At 40.0% G+C, this 16,100-nt stretch overlaps 1 protein-coding gene across 1 annotated transcript; it reads left to right on the plus strand.

Moving 5' to 3' along the window:
• Nucleotides 1-4,945: 4,945 nt before the first annotated feature.
• On the plus strand, nt 4,946-8,203 carry LOC123377947 (zinc finger protein ZIC 1). The gene is made up of 3 exons (XM_045031334.1): nt 4,946-5,921; nt 7,028-7,191; nt 8,006-8,203. Exons 1-3 carry the CDS (start codon nt 4,946-4,948, stop codon nt 8,201-8,203), a joined length of 1,338 nt encoding a protein of 445 aa, XP_044887269.1.
• The last annotated feature ends 7,897 nt before the right edge of the window (nt 8,204-16,100 follow it).

Here is a 16,100-nt window from a genome sequence, read left to right on the forward strand (position 1 = left end):
ACATTTGTCCCAGGTTAGACACTGAAACCACGCATTGTGCTGGATGCTCTGGGTCTGGCACATGTTGTCGGTCGCAGGTCAGAGGTCAAACTCTAGGGTATTTCCAAAGTCGGCGACTTCAAGAGCTTTAGCCTTCACCACTTACGCAAACTGATTAACTACATTTCCAACACTAGGCAAGAAAATGAACGCCCAACGTCTATCGCGGTTTGGAGGCATTGTCAGACCTCAAGGGGGACTTGTTTTACAGCTGAATGCGAGGGGAGTCTGTTTGCAGGAACCACCTCTCTGCAAACTCGCCAGTTTCCTTTAATTCACGAAACCCCAAACGTTTCTCATCAATCAGTTACCAAACCACTCGCCTTGCACGCCTGTGGGTAGCACAGGGAATCTGCAGGCGTTTCTTTTGATTTGAGTTGATTTGGAAGAGAAATGTTACTAGAAGGTTGCATTTTGGCAGTGCAAGGAAAATAAACAGGTCAGTCAGTGAGGAACCGGGATGAGAGCCCTTCCCAAGGAAGGCTCTCAATTAGGGGTTTCTATTGTCAAAGCTCGGAAGTCTAGTAGCTTGTCTTTTCCAGGAGACAGTTAACCCTTTCACTGCTCAGAAAGGAAAGAAACTGCGACAGAAAAGCAGCACCAGACCGATGAATGCTCAACGGACAAACCCAGGAGGAGAATCTGACTTCCTCTTGCCGTACCTTCCTCCTGCAAATACTTTCCTTTTTACTGCAGCCCCAAGCAAGGCTGAGCTGCTCTGTGGAAAAGGAGCAAATCCCCCTCCTTGCCCTCCATCCAGGGCTTACAATCGGGCAGCCCCCGAGTGCATCCGCCTGGAAATGTGCAGTCCCAGCCCTTCCAAGCAGCGAGTGTTCTGCTGTTTGTGGCTGCCCGGCAGCCACTGTCCTTAGCAAGCAGCCTTCTCCCTGGGGCTGATCTATCTATCCCGCTCCCCTAGGCTTGCCCGGCTCGGTCTCCTGCTCCTCAGCAGTGGGTTCAGAGATTCTCCTTTCCCTCCAGTCCCAGTGAGGGGGGAAGAAACCCCTTCGCCATCCCCATGGGGGGGGGGTGGGACGGCAGGCGGGGGAAGCTACTTTCTCCTGTCCCGTTGGGTGCGCAGAACCCTTCCCCTCGCTGCCTCCTCAGAAGTGGGGTTTCTGTGGGGTCGGAAAGTCACCTTCTTTCTGTCCGAGCTGAGGCAGAGAAGCCCCTTCCTCCTCTCCAAGTAGGTGCGAAAAAGCCCCTTTCCCTGGTGCCTCTGGATCCCAGCTTATGGGGAGAAGAAGCCCCTTTGTACTGTGCAGAGAAGTCCCCTATCCAGCCCTGTGAGGGGGAAGGAGCCTCTTGCCCTTAGCCCAGTGGTAAGTGGGTATCAAGCCCCCTTCCCAGTCCCAGTAGGTACCAAGCTGTTTCCCCTTGCCGAGGTATGCCAAGCCTTTTCCCACGTGGGTGACTAGATGCCAAGCCACTTCCTCAGTGGGTGAACGGGCGCCAGTCCCTTTTCTGAGTGGGTGCCAAACCACTTCCCATGCGAGCGAGAGGTTGCCAAGCCCCTGTTGGTGAGTGGGTGTCTAGCCCGTTCCCTTGTGGGTGAGTGGGTGCCAAGAACTTTCCTTGCTCGCCCGTGCCTCCCCCCCGAATTCACTTACCCCACTCCACCTGTTGAAGAGATTCCCTCATTTCTGCACATCATTTCTGGGCTGACAAAAAGGGGTGGGGGGTGGAAAAGAGAGACAACAAACCAGCACCTCTTCGGCGGTTCCAGCGAGGCGGTCATCCTTCATTTCTCCTTTTCTTGCTTTCTGGAAGCAGTTAGGGAATGTATGATGAAACAGAAATGAGCCGTCAGGAGGATATTTTAATGGCTTATATGTCACGTTGGTGCATGTGGCTTTGAACTGGAGCAGCTTTCGTTTCCTGCAGAGAGCGCGCCGCAAATCCCACTTGATAACTTCTACAACCCACAACTTTTTTTTTTTTTAACATTCACTCTTACTCTGTATATTTAGACACGGTTCCTAAAAATATCCCCTTGTCAGCCTTCCCGTTATATTTTATACGGATTTGAGATTATTTGGTTTTCTTTGCAATTTGGAGGTAGTCTAAAGAATGGACAATCTAGTTGATTACTCTCCTGGTGTCACTGCCTTGTAGATTTCACATTATGGTCCAAGCACACCAGAGAACCTTGTAGTGTATCCTGGTATTTTTAGCAGAAAACATACGTGGTAATATAACATACATCTAAAGATGTAAGAACACACACACACACACACACACACATACACATATAGTTGGTTTATACCTGTTGCTATAAGTCATCGTAAATGTAATTTCTTCACATTTATTTCAGAAAATTAGGGCAAAAACGCAGCTCCAGCTAATAAAAGGAATTATTCAGAAGTGCTAGATCCAAAAGTAATTACCTGATAAAAGTGCACTGAAAATCATCTTCATTGACTGAATCCATGCAAACTACATATACATCTAATGTATAGCGATGTATTTAGCACTGCATTTCAAATTTGTTTAAAAAAACAACAAGAAAAAACAACAATAAAAATCACTTGCCAGTTTGTATTGCTTTAAATGTTCAGCCCTGATAATGACAATGAGAAATATGCAAGCGATATCTATGTTTATCGGTTTCACCAGTACCTGCGGTAGTGATTGCTTCCTAACGCCTTTATATTTGCAGCTGAAGATTTAGAAGTTTCTTTGTTCGGGAATAAGAGTTTGAGGGGCTCAGATTTAGCTCCGAAAAAGCCAAATGAAGTACTGAACAAAGGGTAAATTGAAGGATTCCGACTCTCAGCTAGCTTTTTGTGTTTTCGTTACTAGAAATAATTAGATCTAATGAATATGCAGGCGACCGAGTAAATAAATAATCTGCCATTTTTAAATATATATGTGTTCTCCGTAAAATGAAATCTGATATTTTATGCCCGAGCATCGTTTAAAATAATGTACAAATGTTGCTTAGCTTAATTGATTGAGTCACAAAGATTTTCTGCTTTTAAGTACCATACTTATACCTTTCAACAATCATTTTAATATATAGTCAATGACTCTTTGTAGCAAGAACAAAAAGGAACTATTCGCAGTTTTTCAATAGACTTTGAGCTGGGGAAAGACAGGTTAATCGAGGGTTGCATCTAGAAAACAACCAAGTGTTGTATGTTTGCACTGAATCCAAATGTCTGCATTTTCCTAACTAAATCAAAGGGAGTGTTATTTCTTTTTCTGCTCACTCATCTGAAGGTAAGTAAATTTTCTCTGGCGATCAAAAGCCTGGTCAGCAACAAAGACACCGCCTGCTTTTTCCACCGTCCTGGTGTGGCAAGTTGAGGAATTTCAATAACTGTGACAAGGGTGACTGATTTGTGAACTAGAAAAGGTTTGAATGTCAGAAAATTTACATTGCTCCTATCTATCGAGGATTTTAAATAAATTTAAAAAAAAGTCTCCGGGAGCTTCATGCAGCACAGAAGAAACAATGTAGCTTTGGGAAATTTACAGTTTTACCTGAATGAAAGAGATCCCGCGGGAAAAAAAAGAGAGGAAAGAATAAAAAATAAGGGGGGAAACAACACCAAAAAGTAGAAAGTTAAGAGTTCTCACCCACCTGCGTTCTGATGGGTGCAGAAAACAAGAGTTATTTCAGAAAACTGGCGGGCTGTTACCCAGAGAAATCACGCCTGTTGTTTAAAAATAAAATCGAATGCAATCAGCACAAACTCTGGAGAGCTTCAATTACAAACAAGGAGAAAAGACAACTTCAAAAGAAACAAGTCACAAAAGGGCTTCCCTTTTCAAACCCTAAAAAGTTGTGCAGTGTTGTTAAAAAAAATCGGGAAATCATTGCGATCATCATTAGTATTAGTATGGAGGAGAGCGAAAAACAATAACAATAAGAACAGTAATCAAGGCTGAGATTATTTTAGCACCCATACAAAAATATACGTTTGAAATATTTGCGTGCAAAAAATATTGGGCTTGATAAAAAACAAAACAAAACAAAAAAAAACCAAAAAGTTGCTACTCCTGGAAACCCTGTTTGTCAAAAGGGATGTCAAAGCGCTTCACAATACCTGGGATTGATGAGCCGGGCGAACCAATCAGGGGAGAGCAGAGGCTTTGCGCGCCCTTAGTTGGAGAAGAAGGGGGGAGTTGCAAGTGAAGGGGGGAGTCGCCAGGCACCAATGATCTCCCACGTCCGCCTTGACGTCGCTCCGCCCCTTCTCCCATTCATCAAGGGGGGGGACGGTGTCGTCTTTTCAATTCATTTATCTGCAGGAATGATTGCCGCTATCAGTCTCGCGTTCACCGCCCGGCTGAGGAGGTGAAAGTTTCTCCCCAGGAAGATAAACCGCAAAAGACAATATTGTGCATGATTTGCGCCTTTTTTTTTTGCAAAGCGAAAAAAAAAAGGGCGAAAAAAAAAGGAGAGAGAGAGAGAGAGAGAAAGAGGGAGAAGGAAGAGTGTGGGGAGCTCGAAGAGAAGAGAAAAATCTCTCGGCCACTTTGCAACATTCCTATAGCTAAAAAATAACTGAAGGGAGTTGATTTTTTTGTTTTGTTTTTGTTTTTGTTTTTTTTTTTGCCGTGTGTGTTGGTCTCTCTCCATTACTGTTACTTGCAGCCAGTTTATTTTTTACCCCCTGGCCTCTCTCCCCACTTCAAACCTCCCCGAAAAGTCTCATCAGAGAGACAGTGGGGTTTTTTGTGCATGTTTGTCTTATTCTAGCTCTCTTGCTTCTTTGCAACTGCGAGATCTCCCCACTTTTTGTTTCCTTTCGGGGCGCTGATGCCGACGGGGGTGTTTTTGATGTGGTTGCTTTGGTGGTGATTGTCGCTGACTTTCCAGAGAGGGTGGTTTTGCTGCTGCTGCTGCTGCTCCTCCGTGTTTTTTCCCCCCCCGGGTTGCTGCGTTGAGAGTGGGAAGATGCTTCTGGATGCTGGACCGCAGTATCCCGCTATAGGAGTCACTACCTTCGGGTCGTCTCGCCACCACTCCACGGGCGATGTAACGGACAGAGAAGTGGGGCTGGGGATCAACCCCTTCGCCGACGGCATGGGCGCCTTTAAAATTAACCCCAGCACGCACGAGCTGGCCTCGGCCGGCCAGACCGCGTTCACCTCGCAGGCACCCGGCTACGCGGCGGCGGCGCTGGGGCACCACCACCACCCGACCCATGTCAGCTCCTACTCCAGCGCAGCCTTCAACTCCACCCGGGACTTTCTCTTCCGCAACCGGGGCTTCGGCGAGGCGGCGGCGGCCAGCGCCCAGCACAGCCTCTTCGCTTCGGCTGCGGGCAGCTTCGCTGGACCCCACGGACACACCGATGCGGCAGGACACATTCTCTTCCCGGGGCTTCACGAGCAAGCCGCGAGCCACGCTTCTCCCAACGTGGTGAACGGGCAGATGCGCCTGGGCTTCTCCGGAGACATGTACGGGAGGCCAGATCAGTACGGCCAGGTCACTAGCCCCCGGTCTGAGCACTATGCATCCACTCAGCTCCACGGCTACGGCCATATGAACATGAACATGGCAGCCCACCATGGGGCAGGGGCCTTCTTTCGCTACATGAGGCAGCCCATCAAGCAGGAACTCATCTGTAAGTGGATTGAGCCCGAGCAATTGTCAAACCCCAAAAAGTCCTGCAACAAAACTTTCAGCACAATGCACGAGCTGGTGACTCATGTCACAGTGGAGCACGTTGGAGGACCCGAGCAGTCCAATCACATATGTTTCTGGGAAGAGTGTCCAAGAGAGGGGAAACCTTTCAAGGCCAAATATAAACTTGTAAATCACATCAGAGTCCACACCGGTGAAAAACCCTTCCCCTGCCCTTTCCCAGGCTGTGGGAAAGTGTTTGCTAGATCAGAAAATCTCAAAATACACAAAAGAACTCACACAGGTACAGTACAGTAACCTTCTCTCTAGATTTCTTTCTGCAGATAAAAGAGTCAAGCTTTTCCAGCAAAATAAATGGTGGTGTGGATGGGGGAGGGGGGAAAACATTGGATATGGTGATTTGTTTTCTGAAAAAAATGTAGGAGATTACTTTTTAAAAGAGACAGCATGAGAAGTTAATTTCAAAATCAGCTCATTAACAAAATTATTTCCCCCTAACCTTTATGAAAAATAGAGAGAGAGAGATAATTTGCTGCAGAAATACAATAGTGAAAGAAAAATAGCAGCAACCTGACTTGTTAAATTTATAGGTTTTAATTAATTGGTAGTCGGCAGTTTTGACTGTATTACAATGAGAAATTGTGCTAAACATGCAGTCAGCCAATTCGTCTCCTCTTTGTAATTCATGCATTTGTAAATATTTAATTACATGGAGTAATTTTAAGTAATCTGAACCTAAAGTGTTAATCTAGTATTTTAGTATTAGAAACCAGTTGGGATCAGTAAAAACGTCTCTAACCCCAATACATATATAAATAAATATATATGCGTCTCTTCCTGCTTTTACTGTTGTACATTTTTTTCAAATAATATGAAGAGTGATTTTAGTAGATGATTCAAGACGATGTTGGTAGCTTTTAATCCAATGTAAGAATCACAAGCACCCGTCGTAATAATATCCAATATTGTACGAAAATATAGGGACTGGGTATGAGGTGAGTAGGCAAAATATCACGAGAATGAGCCATAAAAGCAGAAACTAGGCACCAAGGCTTGCGTATAAGTGCTATAACGACTGATGTATCGCTGCCAGCATTATAGCGGGCCAGATATGCCAGGAGCTGAGAAGTGAAAATGAAACTCTCTTAGAAAGAATGTAAATAGTGTGAAATTAAAACTCTTCAAAAATATGCCTTGAACAACGATTGAACGATTTTTAAAAAATGGAAGAAAACAGGGCTCTGCGATTCAGCATTTTTAAGTTGGAAAGTTACAAGTAATTAAATTGACCACAATCCTTCGGTCTGGTAATTTAATAATAGTCATAAAAAATACTGATTAATCCTAGAAAATACAGGGTCTCTAATCAGATCATTTTTTCTGTAATAGGCGAAAAACCATTTAAGTGTGAATTCGAGGGCTGTGACAGGCGCTTTGCAAATAGCAGCGACCGCAAAAAGCATATGCATGTGCACACGTCTGACAAACCCTATCTCTGCAAAATGTGCGATAAGTCCTACACTCACCCAAGTTCCCTCAGAAAACACATGAAGGTAAATTGATGTTGCATTGTTTTATGTGATCTTACCTCGCCTTTATTCCTGACGTTTTATTGCCGATTTACAACGCTTCTGCTGACACAGGATGGGAGACTTAGAAAGTGAAATGTATTGACTATCTGTGTGGCTGGGTGGTTGCAAAGAAGCATATTTTAAAGTGATCTGTGGACAGGAAATTGGAAAAGACAAGGGCAACCTGACCAGTAATGTTTTTACTACAGAAAGGTTTAAACAACCACTGTTTGTTTTGCTCAAGGGCAGATAGCGTTTCACTGCTGACTGTACATGAGCTCAGTTATTTACCTTATAAGAGTCTTACAGGGGAGTAGCCCGGTTAGGGCTTTTCTGGGTGCACTGCTTTAGTGCAGACTTTCAGTAAAAGTCTCAATGATGGGCATATAGAAGGGACGCAAGCAGGGGAAATTCCTGGTTTCCTTTAAAGCCAAAATCTAGCAGATACGCTTCCTTTTGTGTACTAAGGCCGCATTTGCCTTACATGCTAGTGCCTGGCAAGATATTCGCAAACGGACTGTTTAGCCATACCGCCCCAGTCGTGCGTGTTTCTGGGATACCACCAATCTGCAGTATTAGCAATGCGATGTTTTCCCTCAGACTTTGTCTTAAAAATACGATCTGTAGCGTTTCAAGGCTAACTTGTGAATTCAGCTTAGAGGTTCCTTGTGTGGAGGGAGGAGGAGGAGGAGGAGGAGGGGGAAGGGGTTCTAGAGTTCGATATGATTATCGAACTAATAACTACACTCTAAAAAAACCCTTTCGTTATCTATTTATGTACGTATTTATTTTGCAGGTCCATGAGTCATCCTCCCAGGGGTCCCAGCCTTCTCCCGCCGCCAGCTCAGGCTATGAATCCTCAACGCCCCCAACAATCGTGTCTCCATCTACAGAAAACCAGACCACAAGCTCCTTATCCCCCTCTTCTTCAGCAGTCCATCACACGTCCAGCCACAGCACGCTTACATCAAATTTTAACGAATGGTACGTTTAAAACAAAAACAAACAAACAACAAACAAACAAAAACCCTATTTAAAAGACTCCAAAATTAATGAACACTTCGAAAGCAAAATAAATACATAAATAAATCAAAAGCTGCCAGTAGACCCAGGACCGAATAAAATGAAGAATCATTTTCTGTTTTGTTTTGTTTTGTTCTGTTCAAAGGCTTGGTAGGCAAAGGGGTTAGTAGAATGCATGAGAGGACAAGGTTACCAGGCCAAATGCCAAATGTGTAGGGCTGGACTGGAACCACTGATTAGAGGTCTCAAATTGCATGTCTCCTTGGGCAGCGGCTTTTTTTTAATGTAAATACAGAATTATTAGCTTAAAATGTACTGTTTGATTTTGTAAATAGTCATATCGCAAGTTGAATAAGGGGATATGTGGAACTGTGGTCTTTGCATATATGTGAGGGAAGGGGGGCGAGGGTGGGTGAGATGGAGGGTGGGGGAGGTGGGGGGAAGAGGGAGGAGGTAGAAATTCAACTATTTGTACTGAATGGCAAGAATGTTCTAGTAAATGTGTACCAAAATGTGAATTACTTTGTATTATTACAGTCTAAACGTCGATCTAACAGAATATTATTGGTATTAATGTGCTTTTTTGTATAAAGTGCAAACATTTCGTCCCAAAGTCCAGTCTAAGTAGTGCAGTAAAATGTTGTTACAATGTCCTGTCAAGAAATTCGTATAGTGAAAGCCTGGATCTACGTGTCAAACTGTTACATTTGTTTATGTAAAGTGATATTAAAAAGATATAAACTATATCTGTCCGTTGCTTTTGGCAAATACAGTAACATAATGTATATAAATCCTAATTTCCATATTTATCCGCATGTAAAGGTCCGGTTATACATGTTACAGATATTCAATATTTATGGCTAGAAGAATTGGTATGTAAAATTTAGTTTACAGAACTGTTTGGTAACATTTCGTACCTTATTAAAGATTCTTAAATCCCATGAATCGTGGTAGGAATTCTTATTCACTCAGTCAACCTGCTGCCACTTCAGCTAGTTTTAATATCTTAGAATAAAACAGTACCAGGTTTTTTCACTGCTTTCCATTATGTCATCAGTAAAGCAGCGACGGTGATATAAATGTGATAAATGAAAGGATCCCTGCTGGCATTAGTATAGTGTGTAATTAGTATTTATATCAAAATTTATGAAACAAATTTTCGGCCGCAGTATAATTTAAATGACCTTTGCAGACATAGAATAACAACCATAAAAATAACAGAAATAGATTGCATATGCTACATACATATTAATGTGGATGAATAGTACAAGGAAGTTCCTTTCTATACTACAACATTACAAATGAATCTGGATGTACTATATCCCCAAATTAAATTAATTCGGATAACACATATTAGGAGATTTAAAAGAGGATTATTTTAGTTGCTATTTTAATTTCAAGCATTTGTGACCATAACTAATTCTCATGGTGTAGATTCATGGCTTTCCAAGGGCCTCCCCCCCTCCAAATACAACACTAGGTTCATAAAGGCGTTTTTACTGATATTCCTTAAAACGTGATGCTAATTTAAATCAATTACTTCTTATGCTCTGTTATTATTATTACTATAATTTTGCCAGTGTTAATAGCTTTCTAAAAAATAAATCTAGGGGGTAAGAATTATTTTATGTAATTTGATTATCTTTCTATCTCTTTTATTTATTTCTCATTTACTTAAGAAATTCGTTCCATTGGCTGGCGTTGATACAGTAAATTTGTAAATGAGAAGACAATATAAAAAATCTAAATTACTTGTGCTTAATGACTGTAGCAGAACGCCTTTTCTCTAAATCAGATTGTCTTTCTTGCAGTTTAGTTTGATAGATTTGCAAGCTGTACTGCTTCCACTAACTTAGCTACGGTTGTTGGAACTGTTGGGCTTTGTTCCTTGTTGTAGCTTGCATGATCGCCCCATTAAGCAGACAACATATCAACAGACAACACAAATCATGAGCTTGGCTAAAGCTGCGAGTGCTTGTGATATGTCATAGAGTGAATTGCACAAACTGACCTTCCAGTAGACCAAGATGACACTTTAACAGCTTCTTTAAAGAAATATTATGTGTATAGTAAGTCAATAGGCATATTAACTGCTAGAAGTGGGGGATGGGGGGAGAGCTGGAAGTATGTGTACATATTAAAGCATTCACATTTCTTTTATTGTATCCGTAAACTATCCATAGCATATTACTGATAGATTTTTAAAGTCTTTTCATGTCCCCTTAATATTTTTATATCGCTATTTGTGACTTATCTCAAAAATAACTCTTAATCAGTCAAAAGAGAGAAAGAAATCTTCGGCTAGTTCTACATAGACTCATTACCTCTAAAGGAACTGTGAGAAATGTTATAGTTTAACTTTACTTTCTCCAAAATGTTATTCTTATTATAAGTCTAATATCAGCTTTCAATGAAAAGAGCGCCACCTTGCAGGGGTATGCGAGATTTAAAGAAGTTCAAGACCACTTGGACCTAAACAGAAACTGTAGCAACTTGAAGACCTGTATTTAATAAGACCAAATAACTGGGGGAAAATTGTTTAATGCGTCTAAAATGTTATATCCTGTTTGAAGTTTATTTTTTCCATCCTTGTAAAGGGGAATGAGTTTTAAAATAATATAGGTGGGTTTGGAAATATACGGGGAAATACAAACCACTACCAGCATAAATTGAAGAAAAAACATAATTCGGTAGGGATATTTAGTCTAAAAGATGAATATTGCAAGTTTGTTTAAGCTTGCATTTTTAGTCCCTAGTGGTCACTTAATACAGACCTATTACTTACATATATCTGAACACATAGTTAACGATTATTCTTTTATGCTTTCTGACTGAGATTTGTTTCAACATCGTAAAATATCGAGATTTAATTTTGTTATTGTATATTTGTAATGCTTTTTTAAACACAGTGACGTGAAATAATGAATGATCGCTACACCATATATGGTTTGAATTAGAGAATATTCCTAAACATAAAATTGCTAATGCTGAATTCAAATCTACTTCATAATTGCAACGTTCTCCTTGGCTATCGAGACAAGGAATAGCGTTTTGAAATCACATGGTACAGAGATATGTTGCAAAGATAGTGATTATTATATCGGATGTTTAACTTGCTTTAGCTAATAACTAAAACAACTTCAGAATAGAAATTAACAGCTGGCCACGATCTATTAAAAACAAATGCGTGAAAAGAGTAATGTTAAGGATAGAGGTTGCATACAATAGCCTTTCAAACTTGAATGTCCTCTATTATTTTGTTCGTACCTTTAATGTCTGCTTCTTGAGATGTATTTTTCATACTTTTCTTCATGGGCTATTAGGTTTCGAAATACATGAATGTTAGTAGCGAAATATATTGTTAGACTCTATTTAGCAGAAACGGAAGACTGTGCTGAAAATGACTTATTTCGTGTATAGTTGTGTATTTTGATTTAGCCAGTATGCTGTAGCTCAAACTATTACCTCTGCTTTACCCTGTTAGGGCATTTAGCATGCTACAAGTTATCGAAAAGTTCTATAGTGTCAATACGAAACATTTGAAGATATCCAACAACCCAGCAATATTGATCAAAGATGAATGTAAAACAGGGTCGTGTGTGTGTGTACATATTGTTGGGTTGTTGGATATCTTCAAATGTTTCATATGTATGTGTGTATATATATGTGTTTCATATGTGCGTGTGTTTGTGTTATATGCACACACATATATAAATACATAACAATAATCAGTAGTTTACATCTTTCTTAAAGAATCGTCTTTCCAATCGCTTTAATCGTTTGTGAATGATCATTTGCATTTTTAAAAAGCCGAGGCCAGCGTTAAGAAGAGGTAAATAAATACATATCCGAAATAAAGATATAAGCTTTGAATTGGCCTTGTCTGCTTATCGTTTTTGGCTGTAACTGTTAGTCAAATTAGTAGTCACACTGCTAAAGGATATGCCATTGAGCTTCTTTTATTTGTTGATTTTCTGATCAGATTGGTAAATTGTCACAATTTTGTAAGATTCTACCTCTAAAAATTACCTGTTCATTAAAAAAAATACTTCTTACCAGTTCAAAAAAAACCCTCTTAAAATGAACGTATGTATTCTTTGTGTACAAATATACAAATAATGAGAAGGAATACAGGCCGCCAGTCTGATCAGTCCAATTTCTATTAAACTAGCAAAAAAACTACAATACAGGTTAAATATAAAATTTTCAAGAGGCAGCATTGCAAAAATTAAAATCTCTATATAACAGATTGCTGATAGTAATGCAAGTGCATCTGGAGTCTTCTGGTGTAAGTGGCTCGACGTGTATTTCACTGGTGGCCACTACTGAGTAAACAATTTGAGAAACGTATATATATATATATAAACATACGCCTAGATACAACACTTTTGTTTGCAGTATACTTAATCTTTAGAATAAGTTATCGATCCTGCTGTATTAACCAATCACGAATATTTTAACAAGGTGTTTAAAGAGGACATTGTTACATTTTCGTTAAAACACGAAAATATTGTTGTGAAATGTTGATGCATGAATCAAACAAGTATCAAAATGCCCGGAAAACTTTCCAGATGTAATTGCATACAAAACGTATACTCAGCAATATTGAAATATACAAAGATTTTTAAATAGGCAGATAAAAGTCTTATTTAGAAAACGTGACTGAATATTGATCAGTTCTGATTCCATGCAGCCATTGGATGCACTATTTTATATAGCTAGATTTATCTATATTTTGTGTCCGTGTTTGTGTACACACATATATATATATACAAAATTGTATATGTGACTAAAACTACAGTAGTTCTATACTGTGGGTGTATATATATACACACTATATATATTCTCTCTCTATATATATATACACACATACACAGTTATATATACATATACGCGCACTACAATTAGCACTTCCATTAGTAGTTTTATTTTTATTTTTTTTAATATTTAGTTGTGTCTATATTAAGATACCTGCACATGTATGTTTACGTAAGGCTCTTTTTCTCTATAGCCAGATTACTTGTGTGTGTGTGTGTGTGGAATGAAATTATTTAATGAACTACTAATTGTGGACTAGAAATAGTGAAGAGGATACACCAGTGTGTATTCTATTTTATCCCAAGTGTATTGTAACCGTAGTACGTACTATATACAAAATACAGCCAACGGGTTTTGTTTCGTTTTGTTCCTCCCTCCGCCCCCCTCCCGCTAAACTCTATTAGGAAGGTTTGGTTCATCTTCGATAACAAGAAACACGATCATTTGAAACCAAGGGGGCTATTTTTACCATGCAGCTGGAAGCTGTCATCAATTCGTAACATTTATTTCGGCTTTAGAATGATAGTATAAAATAGCATGACGTTTCCAGATGACGCCCGTACTGGAGACAGGATTTTTAAGAATAATAAATCAAATGAACTACCTTTTAGATATATACGACCATATCGCCTCTCATCTTGTGTGTGTGTGTCACACACAATTTTCCGTATATGCATGTGCGAGTGTGTTTGTGTACATCACATTACACACGCACACACGCAAACACACACAATTATCTTTATAGCTATCAAAACAGACCACATAATCAGAAATACACATATACACACATGCGTTTCGGTGTGTGTGTCTGTGTGTGTGTGTAGGGATTTTCATATAACATTTTTAGCAAAACCTGGAAGTTCCGTATTTATCATATGTTAAGACTTGAAGCCAACTTTTGGATCTTTCTCCAATTCCAAGTCCTATTTAAAACCCAGAAGGCAGAGATTGAAAAAACAAACACTTTTTTCCTAACTGCAAGAACATGTGTTTCCTTTTCGATATTTGCTTTTTCAGGAGGAAGGCTCTGGGACTTTGGAGATAGGTAATGGATGTTACTTCACTAAGGATGTTCTCTAGAAAACAAGAAACTCTCCTATTTAGGATACTCTGTGTATTTGCCTGCTGCATCAGGCTGCCAGTGTTTCTGAAAGAGTCACTAATGCCACACATGAAACAGGCTGCTCTCTTTTTAAGTACACACAGTGCTTGGCTTTAGATGTGGACTCCTGCGCATGCGCTCTTGCCGGGCATGCTTGGGCACTCTGGCTCCACGTGCTGTTGAATATTTATGACTCTCACCACCTCCTAACTGTCTAGAGAAGGTAACCACACAGAGCCTAAATCATCTGAAACCGCTGGCTTTGCTCCCGAAATAGTTTGATAAGGAATATGCACGTGTTTGTTTTCAGTCAGAGATGGTTTAAGTAAGATCATAATATAAGGCATAGTAGGATCATAAACCTTGACTATTAGACACAGGGATAAACAGACAATGTAGCAAGCGCAATCATTTTGTGCAGCAAGAGAGTTTCTAATAAGCACTGTCTGGCTGCAGCAGCACTGCAGTAACTGCAGCTGAACAATAATTTGATTAGTTACTTATAATTATTTATGTAAGAGTCCTTCTTTCTCTAACTGAAAAGGCTTGGATATTATTTTATTTTATTTTCCATCGAGCATACTGGGTATTATATTTTTATTCAGAAACCGAACTGAAAATCCCATTCACTTTCTTCCATATTTAATGGCATTTGATTTCTTTTTCTTAGTGACTCCACCTCTGTGCTCCATGCATCTGTCTGTCAGCTCACGAGGATATTCTCTCCTCTTTCGCCTAAGGCATGCTGGACTAATACAACATATTTGATTTAACGGCTACTTTAGTAAATCACCGGATCTTCAATAATAATAATTTTCAGATCAGATATGTGCTAGCTAAGTTGCTTTTCATGGTACTATGTGGCAAAATGTAACTGGCGGATCTACTAGAAATGTATAGTCTCGTGGGAAAAGAGGAGGGTTATTGTACTGGATTCCTGAATCTCTTCTGTTAGTAAAATCTCATTACTCGGTATGATCCATCAAATTTTATTGCTGATATATCGACATCACATTATATATTACATGAACAAACGTAAGCTAAATAGCGTTACTATTTATTCCATTTGCAGGTTTTTTTAATGACAATTCCGTGTTCATGTACACAAAGTGATTTTAAGCCTTTTGTATGATAGCAAAGTTACATACTAGGTTAACATAAATATGCTAGTTTAATATTCCTAATGAGATTTTTCTATTGCCCTGTGTCTGTAAGAAATGATTTCTGTGGGAAACAACCCACACATATACAGTAGAGCCTTCAGGTACACCTGTGCCTTTACACATTAAATGGCTGTTCTCTGTCTTCAGTCTTCACGTGCGAAGAGGCAAATCCAGCTAGTGGCATCCAATCTCAAAGTTAGCAAAATGGCTATTATGGGTGGAGCAAGATTGTGTTGAAATTATCCAGTGACAGTTCACTGTCTGAAGACTCTGTCTCTGTCTCCCTCTGTTTCCCTCACCATATATTCTAAGATACATTCTGGGACTCAAACTTTCAAACCAGACGGCTACAAGGTGCTAAATAAGGCGGAAGAACATAATTTATTGCATTAATTTTAATGCACATTAAGGGCCAAAGCCCGTTCTCAGGTTACATCCATACGATGGCGTTGATTTCGGGGGAGTTCTCACTGAGCAGAATTTAGCTCGAAGATCATTTTCAAATCAGGCTTCTTGCAGCAAAACCTAGCTACCACTGGTATTTTTAGTGGCATGAAGGGATGTAATGACTTTTAAGAGGAGACTGAAATACACATATGAACACCCACACACCTGAGTCACATGATTGTTAAATTGCTATGAAAACACTTCGGGTTCATTTAACTCTGAAGAAAACTGTTGAGATCCTCTTAATAGTGGGTCTGCTACATGTTTGTGCTTTGTTAAAACTATTTCAAATTTGTCTCTCTCCTCACTCACATCTCGGGTTGATTTAGACTGGGTAT

Source organism: Mauremys mutica, chromosome 9, assembly GCF_020497125.1.
Source record: "Mauremys mutica isolate MM-2020 ecotype Southern chromosome 9, ASM2049712v1, whole genome shotgun sequence".
NCBI lineage: Eukaryota > Metazoa > Chordata > Testudines > Geoemydidae > Mauremys > Mauremys mutica.

Excerpts from the sequence above, each read along its gene's own strand:
- LOC123377947 (XM_045031334.1), top strand. The coding sequence starts at position 4,946 with ATGCTTCTGGATGCTGGACCGCAGTATCCCGCTATAGGAGTCACTACC. Across the intron at positions 5,922-7,027 it reads ACACAAAAGAACTCACACAG|GCGAAAAACCATTTAAGTGT; the intron begins GTACAGTACAGT and ends TTTCTGTAATAG. Across the intron at positions 7,192-8,005 it reads CCCTCAGAAAACACATGAAG|GTCCATGAGTCATCCTCCCA; the intron begins GTAAATTGATGT and ends TTTATTTTGCAG.